Raw genomic sequence first — 15,920 nt, forward strand, 5'->3', positions numbered from 1 at the left:
TAATAAATATATAAAAAATATACAATGGGCCGGACGCGGTGGCTCAACCCTGTAATCCCAGCACTTTGGGAGGCCAAGGCAGTTGGATCACGAGGTCAGGAGATCGAGACCATCCTGGTTAACATGGTGAAACCCCATCTCTACTAAAAAATACAAAAAACTAGCCGGGCGAGGTGGCGGGCGCCTGTAGTCCCAGCTACTCGGGAGACTGAGGCAGGAGAACAGCGTAAACCCGGGAGGCGGAGCTTGCAGTGAGCTGAGATCCAGCCACTGCACTCCAGCCTGGGCAACAGAGCGAGACTCCGTTTCCAAAAAAAAATATATATATATATATATACAATGTAGAATGAGTCTGAATTTACATACAAACAAAATATTTACATCATGTCTTTTTGTGAATGAGATTTATCTTTAGATTTCTCTTTTTCACTCTTTTTCTTCTGTTTTTCTTCCGCTTGTTTTTCAAAATAATCTTTAAGGAGATGGTTCAGCTGTGGTTCATATTGGTTTGCATGTTGCAATCCATCTTTCCTTCCTTAAAAAAAATATGATATGAGACAACTATTCTTTATTTTACAGAGGTCCCAATATCATCATGTCAGTTACTTCCCCCAGTGACAAATTCAGAACTGTTCCTGCTTGAAGCACCCCAAGCATTAACCCATAAAAGTCAGTTTGAACTTGATATGCATGAATTAAACACATTTTTATTTTACCTTCGCAGTGTTGGATCACTCGTCCCCACAGTCGATTTTTCCTCAAACAGGCTAAATTTCCCACAATCAACAAATGCCTCTTTCCTCTAGTCAATGCAACATTCATTCTTTTTTCTGAATCAATGAATCCTACTTGTCTTGTCCTTACACAGGACAGAATAATGATCTCCTTTTCAGCTCCCTGAAAAGCATCTACTGTGGACACCTGCACAGTTTTAATATCAGGATGGCCAAAGTCCACAGCACTGAGTAAATGACAAAGCTGTGGAGGAAAAGAAAGCAATCATGTGGTGAGAGATTGTGAAGAACTGAAGCTTCTGAACCTGCTCAAAGCAACCACTATAATTTAACTAACAGTAAATAATTTTCATTTTTCTTTTATGACTCACATAGATTTGGCTAGTTTCTAAAATGATAGATAAATGACTAGATGACAATATTAATTACGACACAAAATCAAAAGCGATTTATCTATTGCTGCGTAACTCATTTGGATATGCTAATTTGGAGCTGATAAACTAATATGAAACAGATTAAAAAATACTAAAAGAAAAAAGAAAAATCTAGTTAGAAGTAATTGGCTTATGTGTACTTTAATATTTGGTATCTATCCTTGATTTACTGATAAAATGTACTAGTAATAAAAGAACATTTTGGATAACTGAGATTCAATCCCATCTGTCTACAAAGCATACACCATATTTTCTTCCCTCTAATTTGTTTTTTTTGCATTTTTGCCCCAACAGCGGTAAACTAAATTTAATTAAACCTTGTTAGGTTTACATTTAATTATACAGAAAAAAAGCCAGACTAGAAAAAAATCAGAATGTTTCTTTTTTAATACATTAATTACAGTACCAAAAGTTTTTCAGGCACCAAACCGACTACTATAAATGTAATATCAAATATGGTAATATGTAATTGTAATATTTAATGTATGACAAATGCTGTAATACATAATACCAACCTTATACATCTGGGATTTGTATAATGTTATCACGCCAATCATAGAGCCTGCTATTCCACTTGCAATCAGTGATTGAATCAGCTTCAATGTAAAAGTGGCTTCTGCCACATTATGAAAGCTGTTCTCTCTTTCTATCTGGAGTAAGAAACAGATCCTAAATTATATTTCCCAGAAAGGCTATGGCAAAACCAAGTAAAATCATACAAACAACAACAAAATTAAACAAGGAACCTAAACCATGTTGACTCTCATCAACATTAATGTCATTTACCTGTTCTAGTCCTTTAACATTATAAAAACACAGGGTTGGTAGCCATTCCAATAAAGGGCTCCTCTCTACTTCTGTTACACCATTCATGAGGGTTCCTTTGTAAAACAGATCATTAGCAATAGCACTGATTGCAGGATGACAACGGTATTGAGTTCTCAATAGAATTGGCTTGTGACCCTAAGAAATTTAAAAGAAGAAAAGTAAGAACACATAACTTTTTTATTCTTCTATGGAAAGAACATTTGTTTTTAAAATTAAAAATATTGCTATATTATGTATGGTCTTAGGAGATGAATTACAAAAAATAAAAATATTTTTTAAATTACTAAAAATATGTTCATATTAAATTAGAAAAATTAGAAAATATAAAAGATGTCAACCTTAGACTTATCTAGTAAGTTTGGCTCCTAACATTATGGTGTTTTTTTTTTTTTTTGAGATGGTGTCTCGCTCTATTGCCCATGCTGGAGTGCAGTGGCACGATCTTGGTTCACTGCAGCCTCCATCTCCTGGGTTCAAGCGATTCTTCTGCCTCAGCCTCCCGAGTAGCTGGGATTACAGGCATCTGCCATCATGCCTGGCTAATTTTTGTATTTTTGTAGAGACTGGGTTTCCCCATGTTGGCCAAGCTGGTCTTGAACTCAGGTGATCCACCCGCCTTGACCTCCCAAAGTGCTGGGATTACAGGTGTGAGCCATCACGCCTGGCCAACATTATGCTTTTATAATATATCTGGAGTTGGTCTAACACTAAATTGAAAAGAATCTCTTAAAAAATTAGGTGTCGTAGATATCTCATTAACTTCCCTCATTGAGTAAAAGCCATTTTTCATTCTGAACCTTCAAAGAAGTTACAGATTTTATTAATGCATCATAAAATCCAAGTCCTATCTACTTTAGGGCTATTCGAGCAAAAAGTTCTGTAGTATTGTTAGAATTGAATAGCTACAAGGTACTCTAACAATAATACATGTAAAATTCAATGCAGGATTAATGACCACATGGAGAAAGACTCTTCTATGGCAAAAAAAAAAAAAAAAAAAATCCTAGTACTCTTTGGGGCATAAATTTGTCTACGTTTATAAGTCTAAGTCAGCAAGCATGTGAAACTGCTGACAAAAGTGTCAAGTATAAAAATGCTGAAAGAAAAACAATGCTCAGGCCGGGCGCAATGGTTCAACGCCTGTAATTCCAGCACTTTGGGAGGCCAAGGCGGGTAAATCACCTGAGGTCAGGAGTTCGAGACCTGCCTGGCAAACATGGTAAAACCCCATCTCTACTAAAAATACAAAAATTAGCCAAGCATGGTGGCGGGCACCTGTAATCCCAGCTACTCGGGGGGCTGAGGTAGGAGAATCGCTTGAACCCAGGAGGTGGAGGTTGCAGTGAGCTGCTCAAATGTTAGAGAAATGACTAAATTATGGTATATCCACACCACATAATACTTAGTGATCAACATATTTATGACAACAGTAATGATTACAAAGCTACTAGTAACAAGGGGAGATGATTTACTATTACACAAAGTTTAAAAAGGCAAGATAGAAGTTATATTTATGGTATGGTTTCAACTATGTGTAAATACATATATTTGATATAGGCATATAACCCTAGGATAAAAGATGGAAGGAAAAATACTAAAACATTCTAAAACATTACAGAGAATTTTCTCTTAAGGGCAGTGAAGTTATTACAGATGTTTTAGTTTTGTTTTTACCTTTTTTCTTTCTTTTCTGAGACAGGGTCTCGCTGTTGCTTAGGATGGCCTCAAACTCCTGGGGCTCACACGATCCTTCTGCCTCAGCTTCCTGAGTAGCTGGGACTACAGGTGCCTGACACCCCACCCGACTTTATCTATTTTTTTCTTTTTCTTTTCTTTTCTTTTCTTTTTTTTTTTTAAGAGACAGGATCCTGCTCTGCTGCCCAGGCTGGAATACAGTGGTGAGACATAGCTCACTGCAGCCTCGAACTCCTGGACTCAAATGATCCTCTCACCTCAGTCTCCCAAGCAGCTGAGATTATAGATTATAGGCACGAACCATCACACCCAGCTTGCCTTTTCTCTTGTCTGTAGTTTCCACACTTTCTATAATGAATAGTGATTACTTTTATTTCTTTTACTTTTAATAATTGTGAACTAGTTCAAATATATAGAAAGCAAAGAAATAATATTACATCCATGAACTTACCATCCAGACTTGACATTAGCCATATTAAGTCATTTTTGTTTTGGCTCTCTCTTTTGTTAGATAAAATATGACATGTATAGCTAAAGATCCTCCTTCATTGCTTTCCTCTACCACCTTTCCCAGAAATAACCCCAGTCCTGATTTTGTTTTGTGGACTCGTCATACATGCTTTTATATGTTTACTGTATTGGTATGAATCTATAAATAATATATATTATGTGCTTTTGAAATTCTCATAAATGGCATTTTATTATAATTATCCCATTGTGCTTTGCTTCTTTCAATATCCATTATGTTTCTGAGAATATCTATATGGATCTAGCTCATTCATAATAACTGTTTTTTATTCTACTCTGTGACTAACTCACTTTTTTGTCCATCCCTTATTTGCCGTTTTATAATTCCCCTAAATAAAAACCCACTTCATATTTTAAAAGGCATTGACAATAGGTACATGAAAAAGGGCAGAACAGTATGCAGAGTACACTACCATTTGTTAAGATGGGGAGGGAAAATGCTCTATATTTGCTTACAGGCATAAAATATCACAAGAAAGGTACAAGAAAGGGATGACAGTTTCTTTGAAGGAGAGAGAATGAATGATTGGGGGACAGGAGGAGAAGTCTTCACTATTTCCATGTTTTTTGGTTCCACTTGAGTTCTGAACCATATGACTATATCACCTATTCAAAAATGTTTTAAGAATTTAGATAACTTTTTATTTAAAAAATTTTTTTGGTAGAGGCAGGATCTTACTCTGGTGCCAGAGCTGGTGTCAAACTTGTGGCCTTAAGTGATCCTCCCACCTCAGTCTCCCAAAGTGCTGGGATTTACAGGCCGGAGCCACCATGCCCGCCCTTTTTTAAGATTTTTTTTTTTTTTTTTTAGTTAAGATTTTTTTTACAAAGCCATTGAAAATGTCTGATACAAAAGAGGTTGGACACTGACTTGTCACAGAAGAGGTAGAAAGATTTGCAATTAAATTACAATTAACAGCTTAAGACAACTGAAAGCTTCGTTCTTCACAAAACGGAATACAATTCAACTCAAAATTCAATGCAACTTGAAATTCAATCTAAGGGGGAACTTCTTAATTAAGAAGGTAGAATAAAGCTGCCTTGTAGAATCCATTCTCCAATATGTAAAGGTACAAAAAATACAAAAACAGCATCAAAGATAATTCAGCAATTATGCAACAAAGAAAGGTTTACAGACAACCAAATGCCATAAACTTTAAAAAGTACTTGTCATGGAGAAAGAAACAAGATTCTGGGGTGGAAGGGGAAAAAGCCGCACAGTGAGCCAGAATTCATATGATGGCAACGGTTCCTAAGAATAATGAAAAAGGGAAAGTGAACTTGGCAGTTTTTAGTAGAATTGAAGGCTCAAGAACTGTGTCCCTTTCCCAGGGATACTCTTGGGCCTCAGCTGTCCTATCACTTTGATGGGACATCACCATAATTCCAGGGTACTGAGAAAACAGAGAATACAAATCTGAGAGAGTATCTGACATCCAAGCATGAACATCAGAAAATGAAACAAGAATGGCAACTATACAAACATAGTGTTTATATAGTTGTATAGTTTGTATAGAAACAGTATTCTCTCTTTCTCTCTCTGCCATGTGAGGACACAGCAAGAAGGTAGCATCTACAAGCCAATGACCAATGGAATACAATAGAAAGTCCAGAAATAAACCCTTGTATATGTGCTCAACTGATTTTTGATGAGGGTTCCAAGACAATTACATGGGAAAAAAGGAGAGTCTTTTCCACACATTGGGAAAACTATATATCCACATGCAAAAGAATGAAATTGGACCCTTATACCATACACAAAAATTAACTCAAAATGGATCAAAGACCTCAACATAAGAGCTAAAATTATAAAATTCTTAGAAGAAAATATTGGGGAAAATTTTCATGACATTGGATTTGGCAACAATTTCATAGATATAATACTAAAAGCATAAGCAACAGAATTAAAAAAATAGGTAAATTGAACTTCATCAAAACTAAGAACTCTTGTGCATCAAAAAACACTATTAAGAAAGTGAAAAGACAACCAACAAAATGGAAAAAAAAATTGCAAATCATATATTTGAAAAGAAACTAATTTCTAGAATTAAAAAAAAAAAAAAAAAAAACCTTCTATAACGCAACAACAAAAAAACCAAACAACCCAATTAAAAAATAGGCAAAGGACTTGAATAGGCATTTCTTCAAAGAGGATCTAAAAATGGCCAATAAGCTCATGAAAAGATGTTCAAGATTATTAGTCTTTAGGGAAACCACAATAAGATACCCCTTCACATCCATTAGGATGGCTATGATATTCAAAAACCAACAAGAAGTGTTGGTGAGAATGTAGATAAATCAGATCCCTTGTGCAACTGCTGTTGGGAGAGTAAAATGATGCAGCTACTATAGAAAAAAGTTTGGTGGTTCCTCAAAAATTTAAACATACAATTATCATATGACCCAACAATTATACTTCTGGGTATGCACTGAACTGAAAGCAGGGATTTGAACAAGAGATTATTCACAAGAGCCAAAAGGTGAAAACAACCCAACTATCTATCAACAGAAATGTAGTACATACATGCAATGGAATATTATTTAGCATTATAAAGGAATTAAATTCTGATACATGCTACAACAAGGATGAACTCTGAACACATTATGCTAAGTAAATCAGACAGATGTAAAATGACAAATACTGTATGACTCTACTCAAATGAGGCACCTAAAATAGGCAAATTCATAGAGCTAGGAAATAGAACAGAGGTTAGTAGGGACTGAGGGAAGAGGAAATGGGAAATTATTGCTTAATGGTTCTAAGTTTCTGTTTTGGATAATGAAAAAATTCTGGAAATGGACAAGTGATGGTTGTATAACATTATGAATGTACTTTAAAGTAATAATAATATAGTACGGATACATGCTACAACATGAATGAACCTCAAAAAACGAAAGAAGAGAGACATAAAATGTCACATATTGTATGATTCCATTTATATAAAATATCCACAATAAATAAATCCATACAGAGAGAAAGCAGGCTGGTGTCTGCCAGAAGCTGTAGGGAAGAAGAAATGGGCAGTTAACTGCTAAATGGGTATGGATTTTATTTTGAAGTGATGAAAACATTTTGAAACCAGACAGAGGTAGTGGTTACACAAGAAACTGTGAATGTACTAAATGTTACTAAACTGTTCACTTTAAAATAGTTTCTGCTATATAAACCGCATGCTGTAAAGAAAACAAAATTTTTTTAAAGAAATTTAAAAAATGGTTTTATGTTAGATGAATGCAATGGTTTGAATGTGTCCCTCAAATTTCCTGTGTTGGAAACTTCATCCCCATGCAACAGTGTTGAGAGGTGGGACTTTCAAAAGGTGATTAGGCCATGAGGATTCTTTGTAATCCTCACAGATTAATGCCATTATCACATGAGTGGGTTCCTCATAAAAAGATGGATTTGTGAATGGATTAATGCCATTCCTGGTATATGTGTGTGGGTTAATGGATTAATGCCATTATCACATGAGTGGCTTCCTCATAAAAGGATGAGTTTGGCCTCTCCCACTCTCTTGCTCTTCTGCCCTCCACTACAGGATGACAATGAAGCAAGAAGGTCCCTGCCAAATGCAGGTCCCTAGGTCTTAAGATACCTCAGCCTTCGGAACTATAAGAAATAAATCTCTGTTCTTCATACATTACCCAGTCTCAGGCTGTTCTGTTATACCAGCACAAAATAGACTAAGACAATAAATTCCACCCCAATTAAAAAATGTTAATTACTAATTTAAAAATTATTTACAAAGTGAAGTAGTGCTCCATGTAGATAATAGAGACATTATAGGTTTTTTTGGTTTTAGAGCAAAAGCTATATACTCCTACCCACTACTCAAGTAAATAGGGAAATATTTCTTTTTATAAAAGGTACTGGCCGGGCGCGGTGGCTCAAGCCTGTAATCCCAGCACTTTGGGAGGCCGAGGCGGGCGGATCACGAGGTCAGGAAATCGAGACCATCCTGGCTAACACGGTGAAACCCCATCTCTACTAAAAAATACAAAAAAAACCCCAGCCAGGCGAGGTGGCGGGCGCCTGTAGTCCCAGCTACTGGCGAGGCTGAGGCAGGAGAATGGCGCAAACTCGGAAGGCGGAGCTTGCGGTGAGCCGAGATCGCGCCACTGCACTCCAGCCCGGGCGACAGAGTGAGACTCCGTCTCAAAAAAAAAAAAAGGTACTTAAATTACAGGGTTCCACTTGTATTTAAGATTAATATTTTCCAGACAACTCCAATTATACATTATTTTAAGGCAGGACTAAGTCTTCTAATATTTTCATTCTCTATCAACACACACACACACACACACAATGTAGAATCAGTAAATGATGATTCTGTAAGAATTTAGCAGTATGTACCATTAAGCAAAGTCGATCAAAAAGAGTTTGTTCCAATCCATTTTCATGAGCTGCATCAGAACCCTGAATAGTAGGAGGTAGCTGTTTGGGATCTCCAACAAGAATCAGCTTTTCACACTCAAACCTAAAACAGAATTTCAAAAATTAATCTAAGCAATTAAAAAGAGTGCATTAACATAATTTATTACACTGTTTGCCAAAATTGCACTTCGAAATATTCAAATGCCATGAAATATCCTGAGTATTAATAAAGCTTAGTAGTGCTATTAAGCACATTAAAGCCTTTGAAAAGTTACGCAATAAAGAATCCTTTATATAATTTAGTTACCCTCCCCACACATAAAAGCTAGTAGGTGCCCCTTGCCTCTGCATGGAATTAATATTTCACAGAGCATATTTGGGAAATGCTGGTTTTTAGAATCCATAAACTCTTAAAATTAAATCTTTCTTAGGAGTCATTTAGCTTAAACCGTTGTCTTAGAAATTAAGTAAATTGGGTTCTCAGGGGCTAAATGTTTTCCTAAATAGGAGTAGGATACAGTGGGGAAAAATCAAAGTTTTATAAACAAACCTATATCTAAATCTCAACTCCATTATATTTTAGATACCCAGCAGATTATTTAATCCTTTCATGCTTCAGTATTATTATTTTTTCTTTTTTCTTTTCTTTTTTTTTGAGACGGGGTTTCACTCTGTGTCACCCAGACTAGACTGCAGTCGTGCGATCCCTGCTCACTGCAGCCTTGACCTCCTGGGCTCAAGCAACCCTCCCACCTCAGCCTCCCAAGTTGCTGGGACTTTAGGTACACACTACCATGCCCAGCTAATTTTGTATTTTCTGTAGAAACGGGGATTTGCCATGTTGCCCAAGCTGGTCTCAAACTCCTAGACTCAAGCAATCCAGCCACCTCAGCCTCATAAAGTGCTAGGATTACAGGTGTTACCCCTAGGAAAAGAGTATTTTGGGTTACCTTGCAATGGGAAGGAGAGAGGCCGGTTCGGTTATCTGACTACACTCATCCAACACAACTACAGGAAATTTAAGATCATTCATGCATGGGAATGGGCAGGCTGCACAGGTAACTCCAACTACTCGAACCTTTATTACAACAAAAATGTTATTAATTAACAACTATTAAAAGAAAATAAGAGAATGTATTTACCAAAGAACTTGTAGGCTAAAATTAGAGAGTGAGCTAGTCCTAATTTAATTCCTAGCCATCAGAAGTCTTAGATCATCATATCTCCATATTTTTATTATTCCTACATACAAAATGGAAATCAACAAATGTAGGTTACTTAAGCCACAAGCCCATTAACAAGAACAAAGAAAAGACATATTTTGATATTCAGAAGGAAAGTATCACAATATCAAGCATTTGTAAAATATCAAGGATGACACACATATTTTATTGTCTAGATGAGGTTAGACAACATACATTATATCAACACAGGCCAAAGTTCTTCACAAAAAACATTGAATATGTTAATGAAATATTCTTTGCTTAACCTTCAAGCACATTAGTTTTATTTATTTAAAAATGTAAAGATGACTAATTTTAAACAACAGTAAATAAAATGTACTCATAGCCTGTGGATATATTTGAATCTTGTAAGTTACACATTATAGCAACATGCCATTACTCTGAAGGCAAAAAGCTTCATAAAAGCTGATTTTTAATCTCTAAAATTAAATGTAAACAATAGGGAAATCTATGAATTTTCCAATTCGATGTAGTCATTGACCTAGTAGCCCGCTATCTATACACATATGTGTACATACACATATACACACGTTTGTGTACATATACATATGTGTGTATAAACACAAACACATATACATACATGTACATATACATATACAGTCATGTGCCACATAACAATGTGATGTTTTGGTCAATGATGGACCAGATATATGATGATGGTCTCATAAAATTATAATGGAGCTGAAAAATTCCCAGCCCCTAGTGACATCACAACCCTCACAGCACAATGCATTATGCGTGTGTCTGTGGTGATCCTGGTGTAAACAAACCTACTATACTGCCAGTCACATAAAACTATAGCACATACAATTATGTACAGTGCATAATACTTGATAATAAATGACTATTTTAGTGGTTTATACATTTACTATAGCACACTTTTATTATTATTTTAGAATGTACTCCTACTTATTTAAAAAAAAAAGTTGTCTATAAAACAGTTTCAGGGACGTCCTTCAGGAGGTATCCAGAAGAAGGTATTGTTATCATAAGCCCTGACAGCCCCATGTGTCCTATTGCCCCTAAAAACTTTCCAGTGGGACAAGATGTAGAGGGGGAAGACAGTGATATTGATGATCCTGACCCTGGGTAGACCTAGAATACTGTGTGTGTTTGTATCTTAGTTTTAAACAATAAAAGAAAAAAACAGTTTTAAAGATAAAAAAGGAAAAATTTTAAATAAAGCTTATGGAATATTTTTGTATATACGAAATGTTTGTGTTTCAAGCTGCGTTATTACAAAAGAATCAAACAGTTTTTAAAAATTTTAAACTTTATAAAGTAAAAATGTTATAATAAGCTAATTTATTACTGAAGAAAGAAAAAATTTTAAAATAAATTTGGGGTAGCCTAACTGTACAGTGTTTACAAAGTCTACAGTAGGCCAAGCATGGTGGCTCACACCTGTAATCCCAGCACTTTGGGAGGCTGAAGCAGGTGGATCGCTGAAGGTCAGGGGTTTGAGACCAGCCTGGCCAACGTGGTGAAACCCCATCTCTAATAAAAATGCAAAAATTAGCCAGGCATGGTGGCAGGTGTCTGTAATCCCAGCTACTCGGGAGGCTGAGGCAGAAGAATCGCTTGAACCCGGGAAGTGGAGGTTGCAGTGAGTTGAGATCACAGACTGCACTCCAGCCTGGACAGAGCAAGATTCTGTCTCAAAAAAATTAAAACTTTTTTTTTAAGTCTACAGTAGTGTACAGCAATGTCCTAGGCCTCCACATTCACTCACCACTCACTCACTGACTCAACCACAGTGATGACTTCCAGTCCTGCAAGCTCCATTCATGGTAATTTAACTATAAAGTTAACTATTAAAAAGCTACAATATACATAGTTTTCTGAGGACTTCTAGAACCAAAACTTTGTGGTTATTATTTCCAATTTCTCCTTCCCTCCCTCCCTATACAGGTGTACCATTTTAAATCTTTTATACCATATTTTTACAGTACATTTTCTGTTTAGATACAAAAATACCATTGTGTTACAATTAATTGCCTACAGTATTCAGTACAGTAACATGCTGTACAGATTTGTAGCTGAGGAGCAACAGGCTATACCATGTGGCCTAGGTGTGTAGTAGGCTATACCATCTAGGTTTGTGTAAGTACACTATGACGTTCACACAGTGACAAAACTGTAAAACAATACATTTCTCAGAATGTAATTCCATTGTTACATGATATATGATTGTACTTATTCTCTTCTAACAATCTGAAGATCTATAAAATTATACTTCTTGATAGCAAGGGCAGTTCATACCAACTGACCATATCTTTTTTCAACAAACTGACAAAAAATATACTTTACAAATTAAATATTGCCTCCACAGATCCTACAAAACAAGAAAACATTACAACTGCCTTATTTTCTTTAATAATAAATAATATTCACCACACACAATAGCCCTGTTCAGTTAGGTTTTCTTCTTTTGTTAAAAACAAAAAAAAAATCTTAAAGCCATATTTATATCAGAAATTCCACAGTATTTAAACGTTCAGTTCTTTAAAAATGATCAAGCTTCAGTGCCACTCTGAAATATTACTCATTTTATTTAATTTCTGGCAACTATATCTACAAAACAATCTTAGAATGAGAACTCTAAAGTTCTGTGTCAGGAAGTTTTTAAATTTAAAGAAATATCTAATACAAAAACCTAAAGTATTAAGTTTTCTTTAAAAAATTATATTATCTTTTAATTTATTATTATGTTGCTGAGATTCTAACAGCAGAAAAGATTTTGTTACTGACCTAGCAAGTATTAATTAACTATGAAGCATTTTTAAAAATTAGTTTTATTGTGAAGACATGTCACTTTAGAAATGAGTCAGGTCTTCCGGGTGTGGTGGCTCATGCCTGTAATCCCAGCACTTTGGGAGGCAGAGGTGGGAGGATCACTTAAGGTCAGGAGTTTGAGACCAGCCTGGCCAACATTGTGAAACCCCGTCTCTACTAAAAATACAAAAATTAGCCGGGTGTGGTGGCATGTGCCTGTAGTCCCAGCTACTCAGGATGCTGAGGCAGGAGAATCGCTTGAAGCCAGGAGGTGGAGGTTGCAGTGAGCTGAGACTGCGCCACTGCACTCCAGCCTGGGCGACAGAATGACTCCGGCTCAAAAAAAAAAAAAAAAAAAGGTGTCAGGTCTGAATGCCTGACTGGACCTTAGAAATATGTCAGAGAAAACATCTAAAAAAATAATTCCTCTAAAATAGTTTTCATTTGTAAATAGGTGGTATCAATGAGCAATAGATCATGGTAACTGAGCTTTCATTCAGAAAATCATCCAAGAAATCGTTAACAATACATTATTCTTATGTATCATTGTTATGTTGGGTGAGTAAAATGGTAAGTAGTTTAAATAAATGACTAATTTGTATTAATTGAACACAGCCAAACTAAGCCTTTCTGGATTTGGTTAAGAAGAGAGTACAGAGTTAACTCTATAATTCAAATAACAGAAAGTTAGTCTGAAGTTTTCTGAGGACTTCCAGAACCAAAACTTGTTACAGATTAGTTATTATTTCCAGTTTCTCCTTCCTGCTTTAGGAAATTAGTATTACATATCTACACCCTTTGCCATGTTACTTGGCAGTGCTTCCCACCAGAGAAGCAGGGGAGTATATTTCCTTGCCTCACTGAGGTTAGGCTTGGCCATGTGACCTGTTACAGCAAATGGAATGTCAGCAGACATAGTATGAACTGAAGCCTTAAATGTGTTTCTGTGATCTGTCCTGCCCTCTTGCACTTCTGCCATCTGTTAGAAGATCATGCCACAGCAACTGTTCTCAGAATGAGAGACTTGATCCATAGTCTCAGACCAAGTGACGCCACTTGACCTGTGGAGTCATAAGCTGTTGTCTTAAAGTACTGAGACTGAGTTTGTCAACCCTCATTATTTCAGCAATAGCTGATTAATACAGGGTCCCAAGTAGACTGATTTTCTCAACTCTCTAGCAGAAAGCTGCCAATGTGCAAGTGGCCCAAGAAGCCAACAACTTTCTTTTACTCCATCCCCATTGCTTTTCCCCATACTCTCCTTTCATAGGAGGAAGCTACTGATTGATTTCTCTCTTCCAACAGCTGATGCCCAGGCTTCCCTGGATCAAAACTTGATAAAGAAGATGGTGCTACCTGTTACAGCCTGGAATCTTGTGTGCTTAGTCTTGGCTCCCAATACCTGGAAGCTAGTATCTGAGCCTTCTGGATTTTTGGATATATACAAACACTAAAGGTCTTGGCTTTCTTGGAGAGCATCAACGACAAATTTCATTTGGATATTTTGCTCAGGGTCAGACCCTCTCCATTACTGTTTCTCCTAGAATACAACCAATTTCATTTAACTTGCAAAGAATCTATTCCTACCTCTATACTTTCCTCTTCAAGCCTATAAAAAGAAAGTAAACAGGGAGAAGGAGAAAGGATGACTCAGTCATGGTGAGTTGGATCTATTCACGAATTTGAAGAATGCTTTGAAGCAAACATAAAACATACACTGGGTAGACTATATCCAAGGATCCACATGCATGCACCTCAGTAGAATCTAAACTATCATGGCAGTTTGTTTTATTTAAAGGAAATATTATTTCATCAACAGAAATAAGAGAATCTGAATAGTATACATAAATCAAGAAACAAATTGAAGCTACTTCTTACCTGCTTCAGCAGGGTTCTATTTGTCCCCAGTTTATGCTGCTCAATGCTTTTTCTCACACAGACTCTTTCCGTAGGAGTCAGGTCTTCTTTCATTAGTGTATGTAGTTCTTTTAACTGTTCACTTTCATTTTCTGAGCCAGCATGCAGGCTAAAGAATTATATTAAAAACACTCCTCTTTATTTCATTTTTTGTAACATCACAGTAAAGCAAAATACGAATTTTCTAAGTTAACCAAGAAAAGATAAGACTTTCTCCATTCTTCAAAAATCAAATTTAAGGTAAGAGTGATATAAAAGTACCATACTTCCCTCTGACCATTCTGTGACTTCTGGAATTTTGCATTCTTACCTGTAAGGTAAAATTGGTTTGGCAATCTTCCTAACACTCCCAACTCTGATAAAGTTTTCAAATCCAAGACTGAGAAGCCTTTAAATAAGAAAACAATATAGATTCTGATTATTTAGGAAACAGAATACAAAATAAAGTTTTATATAATAACTGTGTTATTACATAATTTTGTGTAACAGTATATTTTAGTTATAAAATTTAATGTGAAATACCTAAACTCAAAGTAAATGCAATGTAGTTGGTTTTTTAAATATAATGCATTTTCTAGAGAATTTAAAAATATGCATTATTCCATCTTGAAGGCTCATTAAATGTTCATAAAAAGCCAATGTTAGTATTTATCACAAACAAAATTGCCTCTAAAGACACAATATAGAAAGCAATAGCTACCATATACTTAGCACCAAGATTTGTTAGGAAGAGCCTCTTTAGGTATATTACGTTGTTTAACACTCACTACAGCTCTAGATTATATCTCCTCTTAGAGATGAGGACACAAGCTCAGAGGTGAGGTATCATGATTCAAACCCAGGCAACTCTGTCTACATCCAAAGGTTATGACTGTTCCTCTACATACATTACCCCTTAGTTAGGGCTTTGTGAGGAATGACCCCTCACCTACACTTCCCTTTTATATATCTTACAGCTCTAGCACTATGCTGGGAACACAGCTGGAACTCAGTGAATACTCAACTCTCTAAAACTTCTTCTACCACCTCAAAATGGGAACGTAAAGAGCTGGAGAACTAAACTATAGATCTCTAAAAACAATTTTCCAATATAATTACGAAACAAATCAGTATCAATATATGAATAGATTTCAATTTTCACATTTTTCATAGTCTTCAGCTTGAAGAATAATAGCAACTTAACGGGCTGAAATACTAGCTTACGATTTTTTTTCCAATGCAAGTTTGGTTAAATCTATAATAACAAAAGGTGCAGTCTCCTCAAAGTACTATTCACCCCATGCTCTTTCATTTCTTCTCAAGAAACTGTTCTATCCATTACAATAGGAAAACAATGTCTGTTCAAGCACACAATGAAAAGGTTACTTCAGTGTGAAGAAATGTATGAAAC

The 15,920-nt window shown here is 35.9% G+C and overlaps 1 protein-coding gene across 1 annotated transcript in view; it reads right to left on the reverse strand.

Annotated features, from left to right (window-relative positions):
* Positions 1-339: 339 nt before the first annotated feature.
* ZGRF1 (zinc finger GRF-type containing 1) overlaps positions 340-15,920 on the reverse strand; it is an 84,046-nt gene continuing 68,465 nt past the window's right edge. The window contains exons 20-27 of the mRNA XM_023219968.3: positions 14,841-14,918; positions 14,492-14,639; positions 9,545-9,672; positions 8,574-8,697; positions 1,955-2,131; positions 1,684-1,818; positions 717-978; positions 340-535 (exon numbers count right to left, since the gene is read on the reverse strand). Coding sequence (XP_023075736.1) covers positions 378-535; positions 717-978; positions 1,684-1,818; positions 1,955-2,131; positions 8,574-8,697; positions 9,545-9,672; positions 14,492-14,639; positions 14,841-14,918 — 1,210 coding nt within the window. The 3' untranslated portion in view covers positions 340-377. The remainder of the gene's footprint in view (positions 536-716; positions 979-1,683; positions 1,819-1,954; positions 2,132-8,573; positions 8,698-9,544; positions 9,673-14,491; positions 14,640-14,840; positions 14,919-15,920) is intronic.

The sequence above is a fragment of the Piliocolobus tephrosceles genome, chromosome 3, assembly GCF_002776525.5.
Source record: "Piliocolobus tephrosceles isolate RC106 chromosome 3, ASM277652v3, whole genome shotgun sequence".
Classification (NCBI taxonomy): Eukaryota; Metazoa; Chordata; class Mammalia; order Primates; family Cercopithecidae; genus Piliocolobus; species Piliocolobus tephrosceles.